At 42.8% G+C, this 25,123-nt stretch overlaps 1 protein-coding gene across 4 annotated transcripts in view; it reads right to left on the reverse strand.

The window, feature by feature from the left end:
* AASS (aminoadipate-semialdehyde synthase) overlaps positions 1–23,058 on the reverse strand; it is a 75,086-nt gene extending 52,028 nt beyond the window's left edge. For 2 of the 4 annotated variants that reach the window (XM_008258282.5, XM_002712100.6), the window contains exons 1-4: positions 22,916–23,058; positions 15,067–15,291; positions 10,622–10,798; positions 6,200–6,284 (exon numbers count right to left, since the gene is read on the reverse strand). In XM_008258282.5, the coding sequence (XP_008256504.3) occupies positions 6,200–6,284; positions 10,622–10,798; positions 15,067–15,276 (472 nt within the window). In that variant the 5' untranslated portion in view covers positions 15,277–15,291; positions 22,916–23,058. Of the gene's footprint in view, positions 1–6,199; positions 6,285–10,621; positions 10,799–15,066; positions 15,292–22,047; positions 22,149–22,915 lie in introns of all 4 variants that reach the window. The other 2 variants (XM_089329482.1, XM_089329483.1) reach the window with 2 other exon arrangements.
* Positions 23,059–25,123: the final 2,065 nt, after the last annotated feature.

Below are 25,123 nucleotides of genomic sequence, written 5' to 3' on the forward strand. Positions count from 1 at the left end.
TAGAAATGGAAAACCATGTGCTGACAGCAGCAGAGTTTTCCCCTCACTGTACCAGCCCTAGACTTTTCACCTCTGGACTCCCATCTTCTTCAAGCTACAGTTTCATGGTGTCTCTTCAATAGAGCAACTTAGCAACTAATCTATTGCCTTTTGCTGAATTCATTTACATTTCTTATTCCATTCATATAGGTACTAGGAAAACTGATTTTTTTATTCAAGTTAGTAACCTGTAAATCATCTTCAATGTTTCTCCCACCCATACATCCAACCAATTACCAGAACCTGTGAATTACAACACCCAGATATTCTCCAAATCCACATATCCCTCTCTCCATACATGCTGACTATACTAAACTTATTTCTACTCTGAAAAATTGCTCTTTATATCCTTCCCTCTGTGTTTCAAGCATTTCACTTTTCCTCCCCTACTTCTTTGAATAGCCTTTAATTATTTCCAGAATCTCAGCTTAAAGGGACGTTTAAATGAAATCTTTCCAATAGCTCAGTCCACTTAGTTGTCCTACCCATAGCAATTTGCATTGGCATTGTACTGTGTTTTTACTTATCTGAATACACATCTAAGAATAAACGCCACACCTTATTCACAGATGTGGTGCTACTTCTAAATTTGCTGATTTCTGAACGCATTACCTTACTTTTTTATTTTTATCTAATTATTTATTTGAGTGGCAAAGAGACAAAGATAGAGAGAGGGCCAGATAGGCAAAGAGAGAGCTCTCATCCACTAGTTCACTCCCAAATGCCCACAATAGCTAGGGCTAGGCCAAGGCTAAAGCTGGAAGCTAGAATGTAATCCAAGTCTCTCATGTGGATAGCAGGAACCCAATCATTTAGGCTTTCACTGTTGCCTCCCAGTATCTGTACTAGCAGGAAGCTGGAATCAGGAGCAAGAGCCAAGATTCAAACTCAGGTACTCCAATATGAAATATGGATGTCCAATCTGACATCAGCTGTCAGGTTCCTGAACCAACTTATTTCTGATAACCAACTTATTTCTGAACAAACTTATTTCTTATTTCAGATATATTAATTCTCTCCAGCTAATCAAATCCCTTATTTGAGTGAGTCCTAAAAGGCCTTTGGAAGAGTAACCTTAAAGGTCTATCTTATCACTTCTTCCATGTTAGTGCTATCTTACCTGAAGCACCATCTTAAATCTCATGCACCATTTTAGGTTCTGGCCTGGTCGCCATCTTGTACAGTAAGTTTCAGCCTCAGCCCTAAGTCCAGCCTGGCTTACTAGAAGTAAGGTACAACCACAAATGTCAACTCTACCCCCACCCTAAGGGGATTTGCTGCTCCAACTTCCTTATCTCTGCAAGGCTATAATAAGACCTGTTTTTTTGCACAGGCTCTCTCTCTTGCCCTCTCTCTCCAGCTTGTTGGGCACCCCCTTCCCAAAATAACACTTTTCCCTTACTCTGGTGTTTGGTGTGTTTTGTGGTGGCCTTTCATTGGTGCTGTGACTCGGATCCAGGCTTTTCCATCAACCTTGCTCTTCCCTTGGGAATCTGAGCTGCTTTGGGATCCTGGAGTCCTGCCAACCATAAAACACAGCCCCAGACCTCTTTCTTCACCACCAAATTCTCTGTGATTTCCATCCACACACTAGCCCTCCAAAACCCTGAGGTAAGACAGGATCAAGGCCATGTGTTTTGGGGTCCATGCCTCAATGAGTTTTTCTTTTACTCCAGATCCCAAATCCCAACAAGATCTCTGACTCTCTCCACTCCTCTAAATGCTTTCTGTACCTCACCAGGTCGCCTCAGTTCCAACAAACTCAATTTCCTCCTCCCATTAGTGGTTATTTCCTAGCTGGGTTAATTTCCAAAACTGCCTCTCCTTAAACCTTCCTCCTCCATTCTGCCACCCTCTCTTTTAACCTAGCCACCTTGGCATCTCTCCCACCCTGCACTAAAAGGGCCATAAAGTCCTGAGAGAAATTTCAGAAATTCTATACCCATAAAGTCCTCTACCACATAGAGAGCAAAAATTAAAAAAAAAAAAAGGAGGTCCCACTCCTATTACAACATTACTCTGAGAGATCTCTCTCTCAACCTATGTGAAATAATGATCAAGACTACTGGCCCTTCAAATCAGCAGGCTCACCAGGTTAATTACTACTTCTAGACATATGTCCTTTTCCATAATTGCCCCTATTCTGCCACCTATCAGATTCTCCTTAGGAATCTCTGGAGGGTTGCCCATCTGCTATGATGGATACCTTCTCCCATTAAACCTAACATAATAGTGAACAAAAAATTGCCAAGCTTGTTTTGCAACTTGGTTTAACAGGTTTCTTATAGCAATGGATAATCAGTGCTTATGATAGCCCCCTAAAATGGATTTTGCAATCTTTGGTTTGATGTCATTGATTTATAGTTAGAGTTTTATAAAAAGAGTAGAATTTCATACAAATGCAATTTTTACCTTAATTCAGATGGAGTTATGATATATCAGCATCTTCAGTAATCTAGGTATAACTATTAAATATAAATTGGGTAAAGGCAAATGATAAATGTGTCTAAATGTATTCTTAGCACCTTATATTCTATGAAAAGGCTATTTGGGTTTACTAACATGTTTTTATAAATTGTCAATATAAAAAATTAATGGCTGCTCTACACAGTGATCTGCCATCAAGGAGACCCAACAGGCCAGTCCACTGCATTGGTTTTCAAGGTGGGAAGTCAGGGCTTCAGCAGAAGTCAGCTTATAAGGGACTGCTGCCAAGCCAAGAGTTAGGTCACTGGAAATGAAACTGTGCTGGAGTTGAAGGACTCCCGGGTCAGAGCCACAGACCTTGTTAGCTCCAAGCTTAAAAGCCCTCCACTCTGCCCAGCTTCCAAAGTGACCACTGCTGTTGAGGGACGGCCAAGTAGGGTCAGCAGCATTGCAGGCAGAACTGTAAATTTCCTGTTAGAGATGCCACCTGCCTTCACCTGGCCAGCTCTCCTCCCAGGCCAGTTAGGTAATGAAAGCCAACAAGTTGCCTCCTGTAAGGAGGTGCACACCTCCCTTGTCATGTACCCCATGTGAAGAGATAGATAGGTCTGGGCCTCATAATTGTCAAGGCCTTAAAGCCCACCTGATTATTATCAAGCCCCTTCTGTCAGTTTCTATTTGCCTCTCAATGAGAAAAGTTGCTCATGTTTCAGACAACACCTTTCTTAGGTCTTCTAACAATGACTCTGTCCTTTGTTTTAGACTGTCTAATTTGCTTAGGACCTCATACTTTTGCAATCATACCCTCTACTCTTATATCCAGGACTCTACTCCCAGCTTGTGTATTGGTGTATTGTGTGTATTGGTGGTCCTCTCCCCAACTTAACGTTGTATGATTATTCAGAATTTTTTCTGCAGACAAACCCCTCTACCCACAAGAACAAGCAGCCTTTTTCCTGGTTTTGGTTGGGATCAGCTTCACAGCTTCCTTCTCAGTAGTGATCTTAGGAATAGTTTTGGGCCACAACGCTATTTTGACCAACTGACTCCAAAAACAACTCCAACAGTTCCAAGAGGAGGTCACTAGGTCCATTGAGACCTCAGCTGACACCATCCAAGTTCTCCAAAACCAAATCACCTCACAAGTAGGTGTAGTACAACAGAATAAATAGGCCTTAAACCTTATAACAGCTAAGAAAGCGGAAACTTGTATCTTTCTGGGAAAACAGTGTTGTTATTACGTTAGCCAATAAGACCAGGTGAAACAACATGTTAAAACCCTTCAACAAATCACCACATCCATCAGACAGTCTTCACTAGGGTCCAGGGACCCCCTCATTTCCTCTCCACGATGGAATCCTCTCATTATTTGATTGATGCCCCTCCTAGGGCCACTTGCCGTTCTATTCACCCTGGCCTTTATATAACCCTGTCTGTTTAAATATTTACAGGAAGTGATAAAGAAATAAACCAAATGCTGCTACAGGGATATACTCAGCTCCCTGTCCAGGAGATTGCGGCTTGAGACAACACCCCATGCCAGTGGAGAGTAACTCACTGCCTCCTGCCAGTAGAAAGTAGCTCCAGAAGATAGATCATCATCCCTCCACCCCCGCCTGGGCTCTTGGGCCCAATGTAATTCTATACAAGGCTTGCTTTATAAGAAATAAAAGGGGGGAATGTCAGTGAAAATGGTGCCCTCTTATCTGAGGCACCATCTTAAACCTTGGGTGCCATTTTAGGCTCTGGCCCAGTTGCCAGCTTGTACAATAAGTTTTAGTCTCAGTTCCTAAGTCCAGCCTGGCTTACTAGAAGTCAGGTGACCAAATAACCCAACCACAAGTGTCAATTCCACCCCCACCCTAATGGGATTTGCGGCTCTTGCTTCCTTATCTCTGCAAGGCTATAATAAGACCTGTTTTTCTACACAGGCTCTCTCTCTTGCCCTGTCTCTCCAGTCTCTCAGATCCCCCCCACCCCCAACAATAAACCTGTTCCCTTATGCCAGTGTTTGGTGTGTTTTGTGGTGGCTTTTCATTCCATACTAAGAAATTTAATTTTCTTTTACTTTAAGAGAGCTGACTTATGGTTAGTTTTTAAAAAGCTATAGAGTGGGAGTTAAATAACTTTGGCTTTACATAAAAAAGTTTTTTTTTTTTTTTTTATTCGACAGGTAGAGTTATAGACAGTGAGAGAGAGACACAGAGAGAAAGGCCTTCTTTCCGCTGGTTCACCCCCCAAAAGGCCGCTCTGGCTGGCGCTGCGCCGATCTGAAGCCAGGAGCCAGGTGCCTCTTCCTGGTCTCCCATGAGGGTGCAGGGCCCAAGCACTTGGGCCATCCTCCACTGCCCTCCAGGGCCACAGCAAGGAGCTGGACTGGAAGAGGAGCAACGGGGACTACAACCCAGCGCCCATATGGGTGCTGGTGCCGCTGGCAGAGGATTAACCAAGTGAGCCACAGCGCCAGCCCCATAAAAAAGTTTTATGTTTCAAAAGTTTACTTAGGGCCGGCGCTGCGGCTCACTAGGCTAATCCTCTGCCTTGTGGCGCCAGCACCCCGGGTTCTAGTCCCTGTCGGGGCAGCGGATTCTGTCCCAGTTGCCCCTCTTCCAGGCCAGCTCTCTGCTGTGGTCAGGGAATGCAGTGGAGGATGGCCCAAGTGCTTGGCCCTGCACCCCATGGGAGACCAGGAGAAGCACCTGGCTCCTGCAATCGGATCAGCGCAGTGCGCCGGCCCCGGCGGCCATTGGAGGGTGAACCAATGGCAAAAGGAAGACCTTTCTCTCTCTCTCTCTCACTGTCCACTTTGCCTGTCAAAAAAAAAAAAAAAAAAGTTTACTTAGATGCCTTTACTATCGCTGTAGCGGGTGGATTAAAGTATAATAACTAAAATATATGAATTTTCTGAAATTATCATTTCCAAAAGCATATAATACTAAAAGTTTTCCAACATATTTGACTGAAAATTTTTGAGCAAATGATAGAAAGAGAAAGAGCGGAATTTGCACAAGTACCTTAGGATTCCAAATAATCTAATGTTTTATACAACTAAATGATATGATACTATTACCCATAGTTATTGAGAAATGTCATTTACTAAGCATTTATTCCAAAGGAGGCAAAAGCAAGCTGGTTAAGATGAGACAACCATGAAGTAATCACAATGAGAAACCTTCCACTTCTACGTAACAAGGCCAACAGATAATGTGAAGATCTCTACCTCCTTTATAAGACCTCAAGTAGTTTAATTGGATACAGAGATATAACCTTTTGCGGTGTTTCTCAACTAAGGAAGGTTCAAAGTACAATCTGAGACAATAGTCAGGCAGTTCTTTTTTTTTCCCCAAACTCCAGCTTTTTTCCCTTGTAGACTGTTCCTTTGTCGATTCCTGCCCTTGTACTTTTTCTCCCCTTTCTCTTCTTCCCTGCCTTCTACTTTACAATGTCTCATTACCGAGTTGACCTAGCCTTCCACATGGAACTACCAAAAAGTCAGAGCCTGCTCACAATTCTATCCTTCCTCCTGCTCTTTTTCCACTTTTTGTAATAAAATATTTTAATGATTTAACTGCTACATCTCTTCCTCTTATATGCATCACCCTTCAACACATTCCCATTTTTATCTGTGAAAATAAACATTTCCAGTCCCTTGACTCACAAAGGAAGAATCCCAGTTACTCCCCAGGCAAACTAGAAGGTGAGTGACACGATGCAAAAGCCTTGGCGCACCTACCTGCAACCCCTGCCCACTGTCCAAACGCCACCACCCGTGTTCCTCTGTGGTCCACCATTTTCTCATAATCAACAAGTCGGATTTCCTGGAGAAGGGAAGACAAATTTTCCAACCAGATCCATTGAGTTAAATTTCAATGTGTAAACCACACAAACAAGCTTCTTAGTATTCTGCGTGTTTTCCCTCTTTAAAAAAATTACATCTCGACTTGCTAACCTATAAGGTACACCATGAAATAACTAAAAATTCTAGGTCACAAATCAATTGTAGGCTTACAGTTGGAGATGAAAGAACAGTCCTGGTAGATAAACACCCCTTGATCGCAGCCAATGAGTCAATAAAGGCAGGATTTCCCTTTTCACCCTCCTCCCACACAACCAGAACTATATCTGCTGCCACATGCATCCTCCTATTCTTCCTCGTTGTCTCAAAGAAAATAGACCCCTCCCCAAGTGATCCCTGTGAGACAATCTCAGTTTTTTACCACATCCTCCAAGACCACTCTTTTTGAACTATTACCTCCATGCTGCAGCCTCCCTCTTGGCATTGCCCCACAGCCATTCTAAGGACACCCAGGTCTCTTCTACCTGAAAAAAGAAATCTCTGTCTGCACCTCTCTCTCTCTCTTGCTTGCTCGCTCCTGCTCTCACTCCATCCTTTTGCAAATAAGCTTCACTTTAAAAAATAGCACACGATGGGGCCGGTGCTGTGGCGCAGTAGGTTAATACTCCACGTGCAGCACTGGCATCCTATTTGGACACCAGTTCTAGTCCAGGCTGCTCCACTTCCAGTCCAGCTCTCTGCTATGGCCTGGAAAAGCAGAAGATGGCCCAAGTCCTTGGCCCCTGCACCCATGTAAAAGACCCAGAAGGGGCTCCTGGCTCCTGGCTTCGGATCAACACAGCTCTGACCATTGCGGCCATTGGGAAGTGAACCAACGGACGGAAGACCTCTCAAATAAATAAATAAATATTTATTATTATAAATATAAATATATTATTATTATAAAATTTTTTTTAAATTTTTTTTAAAAAATAGCATATGCTTGGGTGAACATTTGACAGAGTATTTAAGCTACCACTTGGGGCCGGCGCTGCGGCTCAATAGGCTAATCCTCTGCCTATAGTGGCGCCAGCACACCGGGTTCTAGTCCCGGTCGGGGTACCGGATTCTGTCCCGGTTGCCCCTCTTCCAGGCCAGCTCTCTGCTATGGCCTGGGAGTGCCGTGGAGGATGGCCCAAGTACTTGGGCCCTGCACCCCATGGGAGACCAGGATAAGTACCTGGCTCCTGCCTTTGGATCAGTGGACCGCAGCGGCCATTGGAGGGTGAACCAACGGCAAAGGAAGACCTTTCTCTCTGTCTCTCTCTCTCTCACTGTCCACTTTGCCTGTCAAAAAAAAAAAAGGTACCACTTGGAAATACCTGCATTCCTTATCAGAGTTCCTGATTCAAGTACCAGCTCCTCCACTTCCAATCCAGGTTCCCACTAAGCACACCCTGGGAGGCAGTGGACGACAGTTCAGGTACCTGAGTCCCTGCCACCCATCTGGGAGACATGGAGGGAGTTCTTGGCTCCTGGCTCAGGTCAACCTTGTACTGGTAATTGTGGGCATTTGGTGAACCAGTGGATAAGAGCTTCTCTCTCTCTTTCAAATAAAATGAAAAAAAAAAATTTAAAGTAGCACATGCTGCCTGCATGTCTCTTCCTTGCCTTCACAGAAGTAACATTCTTCCTCTTTTTTTGGATATCTTTCTTTTCTCTTGAGAAAGCCTACTTAATTTATGCTTATAAGCTATTCATACACTGTAATTATAGAATGTTTTAAGTTTATGTTATTGTTAATGTTTATTTCCACAAAGAACATTCAAGTTTTACCATGTTCATAAATTATGAATATTAACATTCATCCAACTCTGAGTAATTAGCTACAAATGCTATCACAAATCATCCCTGTCCAGTTTGTTTTTATCAATTTTCTTGAATGTAAGAATAAAATTGCATATAACAAAAAGATTAGTTTTACAGTACTCTATACTTTGTGTGTCTGTGTGGGTGCAGTCTGTTGAAATCTTTACTTAGTATATACTAAGTTGATCTTCTGTATATAAAGATAATTGAAAGTGAATCTTGATGAAGAATGGGATGTGAGAGGGAGCAGGAGATAGGATGGTTGTGGGTGAGAGGGAGGTTATGGGGGGAAAAGCCGCTATAATTCAAAAGTTGTACTTTGGAAATTTATATTTATTAAATAAAAATTTGAAAAAAAAAAAAGAAGGCACGGAGGGGTTAATTAGTTTTAAAAGATATTTTTGCTTAAGGTAGAACATTCATCTCATCATATTAGTTCCACTAATCTTTTTTTTTTTTTTTTTTTTTTTTTTTTTTTTTTTTTTTTTTGACAGGCAGAGTTAGACAGTGAGAGAGACAGAGAGAGAGAAAGGTCTTTCTTCCATTGGTTCACGCTCCAAATGGCCGCTACAGCCGGCGCACCGCGCCGATCCGATGGCAGGAGCCAGGTACTTCTCCTGGTCTCCTATGGGGTGCAGGGCCCAAGCACTTGGACCATCCTCCACTGCCTTCCTGGGCCACAGCAGAGAGCTAGACTGGAAGAGGAGCAACCGGGACAGAACCGGCGCCCCAACCGGGACTAGAACCCAGAGTGCCAGTGCCGCAGGTGGAGGATTAGCACAGTGAGCCACGGCGCCGGCCTCCACTAATCATTTTTTAATCCACTCCTCAGAAATACTACAAATTAACTACTGCCTAGGTCTAGTGGACTGGAAATTGTTAGGAAAGCAATCTTTATTGCTTTAAACATATATGTTCCTTTGTTTCTCTTGCTGTTTGTGAACTCTCCCATCCTACACCTTTTTCTCAGATTCCAGACTACTTTTCTAATACCTTCTATTCTTACCCTAGGAAACTGACCTTGGATGACTTCTCTGTCTACACACACCCAATCTCATAGCTTCCTGTACCACCTATACTTTACAGCTACAAAATATATGTCAGGAGAAACTGCCTTTCTGTGCTGTGGACTCCTATCCAATAGCCCAGTTGGCTCCTTTGAATACCTAATGGCACATTAATTTTACAGGCCCTAACCTCAACTCTGCTCTTCCCAACAAAGTCCACTCCTTCTGCAGCAGCACCGTCTCCATTTACAGCAACTCCTCCAAGTGGCTCAGGCTGACACCTCAGTCATCCCTGCTTCTTCACCTTTTCTCATATGCCACCTGCATTTCACCAGTGAAATTTGTAGGATTCATCTCCAAACACATTCAGGATTCATCCATGTATCACAACGTCTGCTTCCACCATTCAGGTGCAACACCCTCATCTGGAGTCTATGATCTGGACTGGGTCTAGAGTGACAGTCTTTTGATCAGTTTTGCATTTCTCTTCCCACCACCATTATCTGCACTTCAGGAAGAGTAAGCATTTTAGTACATGATCTACTCCACCCCCCACTCAAAGGACCCACAGGCCTTTGCACCACTATTCTTTCTGCTTGGAAAGCTCTCCCCGGATGGACTTGACTCGGTGCTTCACCTTCCTCAAGTGACTGCTAAGACACCATCTTCACCATGAGTCCAGCCTGACCACTTCACTTAAACTCCATTTAAACCAGCCCAGGGCTCCTTTTCACACCAGTATTAGAGTCCTCCTCATTATGCATGTCACCAAGTGCATGGGAGGTACACTGTGCTTTTCTCAACCATCTTCTCCCACTGGAATGTAAGCTCTGGGAAGACAGGGTTAGTTTGTTATTTTGTTCTTTCATGGCAGTGAATAGCGTTAGACACACTGTAGGCCCTCAGAAAACATTCCCTAACAAATAGTCTGTACCATGAACTCTAGTTTTTCCAGGGTATTTACATCTGCAGAAAGTTTTCTCCCTTATGAATACTAATGCAAGCTATTGAATTTTAATGAATACTATTCATGATCCCCTTATGAATACTAAATGTAAAAATCATCTCCAGTCCAGTTCTAGCACTACAGAGCTGTGCAACCTCAGTCAAGTCACTTCACCTCTCTGAGCTCCCTCTGAAAAAGAGCATTGGTAGATTAACACAATCCCTGAAGTCCTTTTCATCAATAAAATTATATGTGGTAGTATCTGACCAATTGGCCTTTATAAATTAGCAAATGTTCATGGAAAAACATTTTATGATTTTTTCCATTTCAGATTATAATAGAAACAAAATACATTTGTTTCTTCTTTTTACAAACTCCAAACCCTCATAGCAGAGGGGCCCTAAAGAGCAGCAGAATATTAAAGACTAATTCGTGGATCACCTCACCTATTGAGGTCAGTAACTTGATGCATTTCCTAGATGCTGAAAGAAAATAAAAACTCTATTTGAGAATTAAAATATGCATGCTAGGTTTTTATGAATCTTAGTCACTGATTACCTGTTTCAGAATCTCATCCAATAAGCTCATATTGGCCTCCTGAGCTTTTATCGTGTGGGAGAAGAATGCATAAGTCTTCTTGGACATTAACTTTTCCTCTGGAGGTCTTTTAACTCCCAGAATTAAGCAAGCTTCAGAAATATCCTCCTGAAGAATCCCACCAGCTTTGACATATTCCTGGGAATGTAATTTTAAAGGTTATTTCCTGATTTGTAGTATTCATATTCTCTTTAACAAAATGTGTAGAAAATAAAGACACAATTTTGAAGGCATAAAATCTGTGTGGATTAGAACAAAAAACAGAACAACGACTTCTAATATTTGTACTTACTGGCTAAAGATAAATATATCATGTTTGACTTTTATAGTGAAAAAAATTAGAAAACTCAACGTATACAAATACTTAACGAACACTTTATAGTTTGGTCATAACCACTAACATATTATTGAAACATTCTTATAAAATGTATATTTAGAGGCCTCTCTTGTGGCATGGTGGGTAAAGCTGCTGATAGTAATGCCAAAATTCCATATAGCCTTCAGTTCATGTCTTGGTTGCTCCACTTCTGATCCAGGTCCCTACTAATCCTCCTGCCACTCACATGAGAGACCCGGATGAAGTTCCTGGCTCCAGGCTTTGGCCTGGCCCAATGCTGGCCACTGTCACCACCAGGGGAGTGAACCAGCAGGTGGAAGATCGATCGATCTCTCTCTCTCTCTCTCTCTCTCTCTCTCTCTGAGTTTCTCCCTCTCTCTCTGTAATTCTGACTTTCAAAATACATAAATCTTTAAAAAATGTGTATGTCATACAACAATACACTGAAGTAGTCAATGTCAAATATTGATTTCTTACTTGACTGGGTTTTTGAAAGATAAGATGCATCTCCAAAGTTTATTATTTATTTGCTCAATTATTATTTATTATTGTTCTAATCTGCACAGGAGACTATGCTATTGATGAGATGATAAAACACAAAGACAAGATCCTTGCTACAAGGGGCTCACAAAATATAGTAAAAATAAGTCAAGAGCACAGTAAATGAAGCCAAATTCAAAAGAACATTGTGAATAACAGAATGTAGATGATGCATTAGTTTAATAAATATTTAGAATTCCTAAGTGGAATGATCATAGAAATATGGAAATTAAAATTAATCTAAAAGGTTGGGTGGGATTTGGAGAGATTGAGATGGGAAATACAAGAAGCAATGAAGGATCTACACAAATGTAGAGGCAGGAAAATGAGGCAATGTTTAGTGAACATGAGTAAATTGATTTGTAAAAGTAGATTGAATATCATCAGAGGTTATATGAGTTCCATCAGATAATAATCATCATCATCATTTATATTTATTAACAAATTAATGTGTGCTTTGCTAAGCTCTTTGTGTGACTTGTCTTACTCAATTCTCCTAAAATTCCCATGAGGTAGATACAATTCTACCAATGGGAAACCCAAGTCTGACACATGTAAGTGAGACTGCATAGCTGCTACACAGGCATAGGACAGTCCTGTATGATTGTTGAATAAGGGACAGCATGACCCAGGCAGAATTAAAAGAACTACTATGGTAGCAGTTGAATAAAATGAAGGTAAGTTGGTTAGGAATCTACTTCAAAAGAAAGTAGAAATGGATAGAAGAGACAGTAAAAAAAAAAAAAAATGAACATATACTTTCTACCTGGTTTCTTTGAAAACAGTCCATTTTGCTCATTCCTAGTAGACTGCTTAAATAAACCATGATAAATCCATGGAATGGAATGATTAGCACAGGGGAATTAAAAAGAATGAAACACATGTCTTTGAAATGACACGGAGTGATGTCCAAGATATGTACCTGACTAAACAAAACTAGGGGAGAAAGAATATATATAGTATGCAGTTTTCTATAAACAGACAAGGAAAAATAAGAATATGCACACACACTCATACATACACACACAAATGTTTATTTTCAAAAAAAAAGAAAATGAGAATGAGGTCAAAAACTAAAGTAACTTTTTTTTTTTTTTTGACAGGCAGAGTGGACAGTGAGAGAGAGAGAGAGACAGAGAGAAAGGTCTTCCTTTGCCGTTAGTTCACCCTCCAATGGCCGGCATGGCCGGCACACTGCGCCTATCCAAAGGCAGGAGCCAGGTGCTTATCCTGATCTCCCACGGGGTGCAGGGCCCAAGCACTTGGGCCATCCTCCACTGCACTCCCTGGCCACAGCAGAGAGCTGGCCTGGAAGAGGGGCAACCAGGACAGAATCCGGTGCCCCAACCGGGACTAGAACCCGGTGTGCCGGCGCCGCAAGGCGGAGGATTAGCCTACTGAGCCGCGGTGCCGGCCCTAAAGTAACTTTTGAGGTAGGTTGGAATGAAATTCAGGGTATTAAAATGAGAGCAAGATTTAACCTCTAGAGTTTGTAAATGCTATACTTATTAAAAAAATTAAATTAAAAAGTTAAAAGCAAACATTAAAACTGAACAAGAACAATAATATATGGGTGGATCTAGATGAATATGAGAATAATAATGTCACCACACATAAAAATAGTTCAAACACAGGCCGGCACTGTGGTGTAGCGGGTAAAGCCGCTGCATCCTATATGGGCATCAGTTCAAGTCCTGGCTGCTCCTCTTCTGATCCAGCTCTCTGCTATGGCCTGGGAAAGCAGAAGAAGATGGCCTAAGTCCTTGGGTCCTTGCACCCTCGTGGGAGACCCGGAAGAAGCTCCTGGCTCTTGCCTTTGGATCAGCGCAGCTCCGGCCATTGTGGCCAATTGGGTAGTGAACCAGCGGATGGAAGATGCAAGACCTCTCTCTCTCCCCTTCTCTGTGTAACTCTTTCAAATAAATGAATAAATCTTTTTTTAAAAAAAAAAAAAAAGTTCAAACAACTTTTTGAACATAGCACTCTAGTATTCTTTGTGAGATACATTCTATTGGCAAGAAATATTAAACTTTAACAGACTTGTTAGTTTTAATACTAGCACTGTGATTCTGAAACTATTTTAAACATACAGGATAAAGCTAAAAAATAGGCATTAATATTATGGAGAAATAAGATAATTACTGTTGAATAAAATAGATACAAATATAAAATTTTAAAGGTAAGAAAAATCTATGTTAATTTTTAATTAGAAATATCAGTATTGACTCATGATTAAATGATGTGGGGGGGGGGGTTGTGTTTCCGCTTCTGTTTGTTTATAAGCTCTGTGTACTAAAAGGGACTAAAAACACTACTTATTCTCCATAGGAATAAGTACACTGGGTAGCAGATCTTGGTTTCTATACCTAAAATAAACCAGGGCTCCTTGGTGAAATGGTTAATTTCCTGTAAAGGGCAGGACTAGTACAAGGGAGGATAGGATAGTATGTTATTCCAGAAAACAAGAAAGCTCAAAGAAAAATGGACACGTGTCCAAAGAACATAGGCGCCACCTTGAAGGGACTCTTCCCTAACCAAATTTAAGATAATTAGGACATTAAAAAGAATCATGGTTAGTGGATTTGAATGAAAAATGTCCATGATTCCATAATGATATTCAAAAGGGCAAAAGAGAAGGGGAAAACAAAGAGAAGATTCCTCTCTTAAGCAGAATGGCAGCCAGCAGGGCCCTGGGCTGTGGTGTAGCAGTTGAGCTGCTGCCTCTGTGACACCGGTATCACATATGGGCACCAGTGCCCATCCTGGCTGCTCCACTTCCAATCCAGCTCCCTGCTAATGCAGCAGCGGCGGCTCAGTTGCTTGGGCCTCTGCTACCCGTGTGAAAAACGTGGATGGAATTCCTGGTTCCTGGCTTCAGCCTGACCCAGCCCTGGCCATTGCATCCATTTGGGGAGTGAAACAGTAGATGAAAGATTCTCTCTCTGTAACTCAGAGGGACACTAAAATCAGAAAATCATCATTTTGTAGAACTTGACATGAAAACAGATTCAGGTGAAGGTTATCAATGGACGCTATCATCATCAGTTGCTTGAGAAACAAAAATTTGGCCCAAGTGCTTGGGCCCCTGCACCCAAGTGGGAGACACAGAAGAAGCTCCTGGCTCTGAGCTTTGGCCTGGCCCAGCCAAATGGCCTGGCCATTTGGGGAGTGAATCAGCAAACTGAAGATTCTCCCTCTTTCTCTCTCCTCTCTAACTCTGCCTTTCAAATAATAAAAAATAAATATTTTTAGAAAAGGAAAGACATGCAAGAATGATGTCTTTATTGGCTTTTCTCTCCCTAGTCCCAGAAACAGGGCCACGTAGTAAGAAAAAAATGACTGAAAAATATCACGTTCTTTATTCCTCACCTGGAGAAAGCACGGAATGTGATTAAAAAAATAATACTTTTATCAAGGTAAAGAAAGTAAAGTCATATTAATAAAAATTTTATTTTTACTCAGGAGGTACTTAATTTTCATATGTAACTTTATCTTATTCCCACCTATTTTAAAAATGGGACATATTTACCTTATCATGAATGGCCCGCCGATTTGAAGGCTGTATCAAGACCTTGTATCCCAGGTTGGTGATCCCTTTGATGTGTTTGGGAGCCAGAGGTGCCCTTCTCTCCCAGGCGTTCACATCCTCCCGCCTGAGGGCCATCACAGCCTTGTGGTGAAGTCCTCTGGAGAGGCTGACCCCCAGCCTGCCCAGTTTGGTTCTACGTCCTCGTAGCATCTTGCAACCTGGTGACTGGAAAGGCAGTGTGAGGCAGGACAGCAAAAGGCAGGAGGCTTACAGATCAATTCTGGTCTCTTAGAAATCTGCTGTAAAATGGGACCAACCCAAACGGCAACAAACACAATATAGAGAAGAGGGGATTGGCAATCTATACGCAAAGTGGTCCTTAACCCATAGAAAGTCAAGTTTCTAAAAACAAGATTACCTAATACCAAAAAAAAAAAAAAAAAGTATAGAACAACTTATGTGACATACCAATAGCTTCAAAGCTGAAATAGTGCCATAAATACAAGTATGATCAAACATTTAATCAGCACAGAAGTTTTGAACAAGTTAATCCACAATGCAAAGCCAGGAAGACAACAGCAAGCAGCCCTTTCAGACTAGTCTCCGTTTTGATGGCACAAAGTTTAACTTTCTTAGAATGGTAAAGAAGACTTCACAACTGAATAATAACATAACATCTTTTAAAAATTTATTTAAGGTATACAAATGACATGCATTTCATGTGTGCAGATTTAGGAACATATTGATACTATCCACCCTACTCTTCCTCCCCTCCAAGCTCATCTTTCCAGTTTCAGTTCTAACCATCCCCTCTAAGTGCAACTTGATGTAGTCTGCCATCTAGTGTCCATCAGTGAACCATTATTTTTACTGGTCCTTAAAGAGACATAAATAGAAACAGAAAGTAAGGATTTAGAAAACATGATCATTTTCCTAATCATCCATAGTTAACTGAATGTCACAAAAGCATTGACCCTCAAAAGACTGGAAGCTTTGGAAAATCAAACCAACCTGTCCCAAGTGCTGGAAGTAGATAGTACAACTCCATTCAGTCATTCCATAAATACTTACAAAAGACTTGCCATGTGTATTATGCACAGGAAACTTTATATAAAATTTTACAGCATAAATATCTAAGTCATGGTATCCTATGCTTTTTCAAATGGTTACATATATTTAGTGGCTAAATGTCATTTCAGATAGAATCTGAAGTATCATTTGGATGCCAACTTAGCTTTCTGCATAAGATTGGCAGCAAAATACAGGGACAAATAATTTTATGTCTCCTAGAAGTTTCCTTCTCAAGAAGTTTCCTACTTTCTTGTTGCAAGCAAACAAGAAGGCTTTTCTGAAACACATTTCTGTTACAACAAACTGTAGCTTCTGACGTGCATCCACCTTAGGGGCCTTCAAAAAGCTTGTAAACATACATATTTCAAAAAAATTACACAGATTTCAAAAATTTTGGCATGAAAATAAATATATCTCTTAATTCCATTTTGTGTAAACTTTCTGAAATACCCTCATAGATGGGAAAGTTTGAACCAAACATTTAAGCATACAAGTACATTTGCTGAGAGCAAATACAGTAAATATATAGGCATCCAAAATAGAATCGGAAAGCAGGGCCAACAATATAGTCCAGTTAAAAAAGCTTCAGGGCTGGGGGAGAACTTCCACTTTGACTATGGCCATGTCTAAATAAGATCGGAGTTGGTGAACTCAAGAGGCTTCCATAGCCTTGGCAGCCCATGACAAGAGCCTCGGGTGATTACTGATGCCATAAATAAGAGTGTCAATTGTTAAATCAACAACAGGAGTCACTGTGCACTTACTCCCCATGTAGGATCTCTGTCCTTAATGTGTTGTACTATGTGAATTAACGGTATAATTAGTACTCAAACAGTACTTTACACTTTGTGTTTCTGTGTGGGTGCAAACTGTTGAAATCTTTACTTACTATATACTAAATTGATCTTCTGTACATAAAGATAATTGAAAATGAAAACAAAAAAGGAAGCTTCAGGAATAATATTAAAATAATATTTTAATATACTATAATAGGGTATATATTATATAGTATAAATATATTATATATAATACAATTATATAATAATAGGATAAAAAAGAAAAAAAGCTGCCTGCAGCAAGAGGAAATGCTGATGATTTGCTCAGGATTTTGCTGGGGCCAGAGTCCAGATGCCCAAATGGTCATAGATGATTAACACTTCAGTCAAAGGCTGTCAGATGCTGCATCTAATATTTGTTGTGTTCATATAGTTTGTGTTTTAAAAGGGACTACATTAAACCCAAACCTAAGCCCATTTTGTCTCTCCTGTGAGCCAAAGGACAAACTACAATGTCCCATAGAACTTCAATACTTTTGCTCCCAAATAAAATCAGTTCCCAAGATAGTAATTCCTTCAAACACTAGTGATTCCTCTGACCATGTCCAGACATGGTCTTATCGTCTCAGTAGGGGCTTTATCTCATGAACTCACAGGTGACTGCATGAGCTGGTACCTTCTATTCTGAATGACAGTCTTGGTCCTAAATGAGAGAACTTCTTCAGAAAATCCAATCTCTCTCCTCAGCCCAAGCTTGATTTACAAACACAGCCACCATCCGCTCAGTGACTATCCCACTCCCCAACTCATTTCCCTTGTTTGGGTAGGGGGTGGGGCAGCAGATGAGACACCTGCACACACTATTTCCAAAGGCAGACTTTAGGGAGACTAGGAAGACAGCAGACATGGAGTAGACTGAACTTTTGGGATTCGTTTGGGAAGCTACTTTCACTTTCTTTTTTTAAGGAATTCTTAAATCATTATTTCTGTAACTTTTGCTTTTAAGGAAATGCAACAGTGACCATTGATTAAACATTATATGCCACACATCAGCTAAGCCTCTGCAAACACTGTCTCCTTTTCTCCTTGCAGAAATCTCAAGTAGATGCTATCATCCCCCACTTTACAGATGAAGAAACTGAACTGAATGGAGTCTGCCTGTATCTGTTGCTTCGAACCAGAAGCAGGATTCACAGGTTAATGTTCAACACCTGGATTTTTTCTTCTTTACCAAAACCTGGTGGTCACACCATGTAGATCTGCTGTGTGCTGTTATTCCAGCCAGCTCATGTTGCAGAAAGAAATCAAGTGCATATGACACCAACCTTAATAGCTGTAAATTATCACCTCCCCCACAATGTATCTGTGCCTCTCCTGACCCCTTTTCCTGTGTTGCATAGAAAATTATCACTGAACCCTTGCCAAGGTAAATTCTGATTTCTAAGTGCATAGGAAAAGAAAAGCTTGATTATAGCAGAAATTACTTTCAGTAACCTCCTGAACCTTGAAAGTTGGTCTCAGCGCAGAACTTTCTGATCATCTATGGTCGTCAAGAATTGGTAATAGTGAGGATTTCTGATTTACACTGCAGGTGTCTGGTGTTTCACTGATCCCTAGGTAGGCTGTTCTTGCTTTTCCTGCTCTGGATTTTGCAGTCTTTTTTCAAAGGAAGAAACTAAAATGTCCTTTTATTTCTCAATATGTTTTCAATAAAGCCAGAGAGGAAGATTCTAGCTTACACACTAGCTCTAGCGAGATTACTTGACACTGCCAAGTACTGGCAATGATTTGGAGGAAGACACAGAAAAAGCAAGGGGAGGGGAGAGGAAGAATAGGGAAAAGCTAGGAAGAATAAGGAGGAGAAAGAGTTTTGACATGGGCAGAGGTGGGAAATGAGCCCCTTTGAAGGTTAACACTTCAAATGTCCAAAGAAATTTAAAACATTCCTTCTACAACTACATTTTCACCTATCTAGGACTCATCATGAATTTCAAATGTCCTGAAAATTCATGGAAATGTATCCTAGAGAATTGCACAGTGATGCACTGAGACAAGAAGACGATCAGTGGGTGGGCTCTCTCAGAGCAACAGGAAAACTTCCATATGGTACCACTTTATCTCTTTCTTCATACTGGAGGAGGAGGGAGATTTAAATTTTTTTTTTTTAATTTATGAGTTACATAATTCTGCAATGCACACATGAGAACCACAGAGAAGGAAAAACATGTTTATAATTAAGAGAGACACACAAACAGAAAAAGAGAGAAAGAGAAAGATGGATCAGGCCTGGCACTCCATATGTATACAGCTGTTTTCTTTAAGTGATCATCAACCACATATTGATCATTGAGTTCATCATCATCTGAAATCACATGAAGGAACCAAAGCAGATTTTGTCTGGTTTCTTCAACAAAAGATCATATCTGGGGAAAAAAAAGCTACCCTCAAGTGTCAGGATCTCATATGTGGGAAGGAATTTCCTTTCAGATGGTGAGCAGATTGCTCTTTTGACCGATTCTATATACTAATATAAGATGGTCACTAGGAGAAGAGTGTTTGGCACAGCAGTTAAAATGCCACTGAGGCTGCCCACATCCCAGATCAGAGTGCAGCACCGAAAAATGAAGAGGGCCAGGCATGGTTACTCTTAATTTCTGTAATTTCCACTAGGGCATATATAAAAGATTACACATTCACTATTGAATAAATCAGGTCCAAATGTTCCATCTCCAGCCTCAAACTCAGGAATGTGCTCTTTGTCCATTTATCTCAGCTCTTTAAAAACAATTTCACTTCAACATAATTCAGTGACTCAAACCAACTCTATCAGATCACATGGGAAGATTTCTCACGGCTAAATTATATGTAGTAATCAGTCATGCATTTTTGATTAAATATTGAGAGGCTAAGAATAAGTTAATATTAGCCCTGAGATGAAGAGGTAAATAGATGAGAAATGCAAATGATTTATATTTGCTCTTCCAGTTCATTCAAAGCATGTAAGTGTATTTTAAAAACGATTTCTCATGAAGGCCTGCCACCTACAAATAAGCATGAGCTGCTCTATGGCTAGGAGCCTTCGCCCACGTTACATAGTTGCTATCCAGACCATAACATTCCTTGAGAGGTTGAAAAGGGTTTCAGAATTAACAGAGCACCAGGTGGTGATGGCCTAGCAGTAATCCAAACCCCTCCCTACACCAAGGCTTGCTGGAACAAGGCTTGGGCTTGTTCTCCTAATGCCTCCACGTAAAACTCTTTAACCTATTTACCCAGAAGTAAAACTGAATTAGTTAACTAATTAAATAAAACAAACCTTGGGAGGAGGTCAATTAGGGTTGATTAATTTGGTCTGAGAATAGTTGTAGTTTTCTAGCCTATCAGCTACTCAGTTATACAAAGATAAAAGACCCGTGCCTTGTCTCTATCTCACAAAGTTAGCTTCATGGAGATGGCATATAAAGCTAGTTCTGATTTAGACTAAAATTCCTATCTGTTTAATTGTCTGTCTGTTTCTTTGCTAAACTGTAAAAGAGTATGAATACCTGGGGGAGCATTTGGCATAGTGACTAAAGATGCCCACATCCCATATTGGGAGTGCCTGCTGCTCTGCTTTGGATCTAGGTTCTTGCTAATGCACAGCCTGGACAGGAGCAAATGATGGCCCAAGTACTCTGATTCCTGCTACCCATGTGGGAGACCCAGACTGAGTTCCGGAAATACTGCTTCAGCATGGCCAAACCTTGGCTCTTGCAAGCATTTGAGGAGTGAACTTCTGGGAGATTTCTACCTCTGTCTCTTTGCCTTTCAAATAAAATGAAAATTAATGAATGTTTTTAAAATATAGATTATGTTTTATTCATCTCTGTATTCCTAGTGACTGATGCATAAGAAAACGTCACATTCTATGAATGACTGAATGAATGAATGAATGAGCAAATTTAAATAAACATCACTAAGACCTATGAAGAGGGGACGCAAGCTAAATATAGGGTCCACAACCCCCTTCCCAAAAGAAGCTCTATTCTCTGCCAAGATCTCCTAGGCCAATGAATGCCTTGAAATGTAGTATAGTGGTGGGAAAACCCAGACTTCGGAACTGTGGGGGGTCCTTCTTGACATTGGCCTCCTCATTTAGACTGGAATACAATACAAAAATACCCTGGCCAGTGTTGTAGTGTAGTGGGTAAGCCACCGCCTGTAATGTCAGCATCCCATATGGGTGCAGGTTTGGGCCCTGGCTGCTCCACTTCTGATCCAGCTCCCTGCTAATGGCCTGAGAAAAATAACAGAAGATGGCCCAAGTGCTTGGGCTCCTGCTACCCCTGTAAGAGACCAGGAAGAAGTTCCTGGCTCCTGACATAGTTCAGTTCTGGCTATTGCAGCCATCTGGAGAGTGAACCAGCAGATGGAAGCTCTCTCTCTCTCTCTCTCTCTCTCTGTAACTCTTGACTTTCAAATAAATAAATATTTTTGAAAAATGAAAATCCCTTTAAGTTGCAATATTCTGATTCTATTAAGAATAGCAGTGACTGGGTACTATGGATGACAGAAGTACTAAAAGTTGAAAACACAAATAGGCACTCTGACTTTTGATTATTCAGCACCAAGGGAAATGTTTAGTGAAATACACTAAACAGAAAAACAAAACATTGTGGAAGGAAATTAGACACTCACTTCAGCCAGCTACATGAACTACCATGACCAGAAGACAGATCCCACCAGAGGAGGACTGGCTCCTCTCCTCCACAGATGGCCTGAGTTCATGGCACTCAAACTCACTCTGTGACCTTGGTCCCTAACCTGACGTCAGCTGCAAAATGAGCATCATCAGAACATTCACCTCTCAGGGCGGTTGTGAAGTTTAATTGAGCTAAAGTACTGAGCACAGACCTGCATGTCTAATCAAATAATAATTAAAACCCAAAGTTGTCATCACACTGTCGCCAGTGACAGTTGTAAATGTTGTTCTTGGGACAATGGAAAAATTACTCCAGCAAACTGGCTCCAGTTTTAGTCCTCCTAACTCACTTTACAGAATGGTCACCAGGTTACCTAGCCAGAAGGTCAACACATCTTCCTGGGGAAAGCTGGGAGGAGAGTCCAAGTGACAAAATACACAACACAGATCTACCCCAGTGCCAGCTGGTGGTTTATTTTGTTTTAATGGAAATACCGGAAAGCCACCATCCGGTCCTGTGCACAGTTACACCGGCATAATCATAGCTGCACCTTCTTCACATTCCAGTAAGTGATGACCCCCAAAGTGGAAAAAAAAAAGTTAATCCTCATCAGGTCTCTCTCTCCCCTCTTTCCCTTCCCCCACCCCGCTGAAATCAGTCTGCAAAGCGCACTTTGTGGCAGCTGTCAAGACTTGCAGCCCCTTCAGCTAAGCAGGGTAGATGAGGAACTGCTGATCCCTGCCGCGCCGGCGCCAGCTCTCTCACTGGCCGGCGACCCTGGGGGTCCCAGGAGTTTCGCGGACCCCTGGCACGCGCGGTGCCCAGCGTTCTCGCCCCCGGGTCTGCACGGTGGCTTGCTCGGGGGTCCCGCATCTCAGAAAGCACTGCCCGCCAGGGACGGACGGCGTGAGAAGTTTATGTTCCGAGTTGGGTTAACCCGCGAGGGACTGGAACCTACGCCCCGCAGAAAGCAACCCCATCACGCCCGCCCCCAAGACTCTGCAGGGCGTTCGTGTCGTTCAACACCGACCCTAACTCCCCAACGACAGCACCACCACCCTCGCCAAGAAGAGAAACGCAGATTCCCAGGCCCCTCGCCTTCCTCTTCAGGAATTCCGGGGCCGCCCTCCACCGCACGGAACGGGCCCGGCCGCCCCAGGGCCCGCGGCGCTCCTGGGTCGCCCCGCGGCGCTGGGACAGGGAGGCCGAGCTCGCGGGCCCCCTTCTCGGCTGACGGCCCGAGTCCCGCCGGCCACCTCCGCGCGCATCTCGCAGGCTGAGTGCACCCCAGCTCCGGCCCTTCCCGCTTCTCAGGCTCACCTCGTCCGCTCCCGGGCGCCGGCAGGTCCCCCCGCCGCCTCCGAGCTCCCGCGCGTCCCGGCAGCAATTCGGAGCGGGGGCCTGGGAAGGAGGAGGTGTTTGCTCAACTTCTGAGGACGTCACGCCTCTGCCTCCCGCAGCCAATCAGCGGCCGCGCTGCGGGAACAACCTTCTCCTCCGCCAATCGGCGGCGCTGCCAGGTGCTAGGTCATGCCCTACCCCTGCTCCTCCCCGAAAATCCTGCGGCGGCTGGGATCTCAGACCCTGGGGCATCTCGCCCTACCCCAGTCCGGTTGCGGAAAGCGGTTCCGTGATGACAGAAGACCAGCGAGGGCGGAGAAGGGCCAAAACGGGGCACTGCACGCTAAGCAGGTGTGCCTATCTGCTGGGGAAAAGCTGCGACTGTGTGCACCTAGGGTGTCCATCTAGCGATCAGCACGCTGCGATCTCCCAGCCTTGCCACGAGCGACCAAAGCTACAGGACGCTTCGTAGGGCAGTTTCAGAAACCAGCAAACTGAGAATCTGAGAAAGTCAACGTACTGTGCTCAAATTCAATGGAAAGTAAGAGGCCATGTGCGGATGACCAAGTCCAATATTCTGGAAAATCTGAAAGCTGGAGCCGCAGGACCGCCCGAAGCCGGACTGTGAGCTCCCAAGAAGATAATGAGTAGAAGAGAGTCTACCCTTGTGTTTTCACAACCTTCTCCACCATGGAGACTTCTCTCGTACCTGCTACAGCCGTGTTTAGCTATGGAGCCTAGAACGTTCCAGAAATTCCAATCCTACCTCCCTGCAGTTGCAAAGAAAATTTTCTCTGGAAGTAAAGGGAATGCTCCTCTGTATCTTCAGCCTCAGGTGTCCAAAACCAGATTCCTCATCGCCTTCTGGCTTTTGTGGAATGGCGGCGAGGGCCTTAGGCACACGGTGAGGGTGCGGGAGGGGCGCAGCCCCAAACGCCTCTTGCCCTCTCCCCGCAAACCCCCACCCCCGGGGAACAGCTACGCTTAATCATGTCACCAGGTCCTGCCGCTGGGCCTTTGTCTCAGCCAGAGTTGAAGCAGTCCTTTGGGGAAGTTGTCTACTGCACACAGGCGTTGGAGAAGAACGTTGGCTCCTGGCTGCCCTAAGACTCCCGCATTTGTGCCCAAAACAAGTGCCAGGAATCCCGGGACTGTCCATCTCAGGCTCCTCCAACAAATCTGCGATTCTGGCATCTTCACCCGGCTAGGCCACTCCACCACGCGAGGGCCCGGAAGTCCCACGACTCCAGGATCAAATTCCTGTTGCCCCCACTAGACCCTGCGTCGTCACCAAGAAGCCCAGCACCTTCTAGGCACAGAGTCCGCCCACCCTGAGTCTGCCCAAATAAACCCCTAGGGAACTCAAGCAAGCAAGCAAGCTTTGTGTTCTTCCCTTGGCCCATTACCCTTACCCATGGTGTTAACGCTGGTCTTTAAAAATCCTACTGCCCTGATGTCCTAAACAGCACTCTGGCCTCAGAATCAGCCCTTAAGGCATTTGGATCCAGCTAAAAAGCCCATGAGAGTATTTCAGGCATGGAAAGCCAAGATACTGTGCCAAAAAGGCAAAATGAATGACCTAAATGAAAGATCTCTGTGAGTGAGATCCCAGTGGAAAGAATGGGCCATCAAAGAAGGAGGTACCTTTCTCTGAAGGGAGGAGAGAACTTCCACTTTGACCATGGCCTTGTCTAAAAAAGATCAGAGTCAGCGAACTCAAAAGGCTTCCATAGCCTTGGCAACTCATGACAAGAGCCTAGGGTGATTACTGATGCCATAAACAAGAGTGTCAATTTGTTAAGTCAACAACAGGAGTCACTGTGCACTTACTCCTCATGTAGGATCTCTGTCCTTAATGGGTTGTACTATGTGAATTAACGGTATAACTAGTACTCAAACAGTACTTTATACTTTGTGTTTCTGTGTGGGTGCCAACTGTTGAAATCTTTACTTAATATATGCTAAACTGATCTTCTGTATATAAAGATAATTGAAGATGAATCTTGATGTGAATGGGATGGGAGAGGGAACGGGAGATGAGATGGTTGTGGGTGGGAGGGAGGTTAAGGGGGGATAAAGCAGCTATAATCCAAAAGTTGTACTTTGGAATTTATATTTATTAAATAAAAGTTAAAAAATAAAATAAAACCCTACTGCCATCTACTGCCTTTTATACACCATCTGGAC

Source organism: Oryctolagus cuniculus, chromosome 3 (genome assembly GCF_051225735.1).
Source record: "Oryctolagus cuniculus isolate XC-2025 breed Fujian yellow rabbit chromosome 3, ASM5122573v1, whole genome shotgun sequence".
Classification (NCBI taxonomy): Eukaryota; Metazoa; Chordata; class Mammalia; order Lagomorpha; family Leporidae; genus Oryctolagus; species Oryctolagus cuniculus.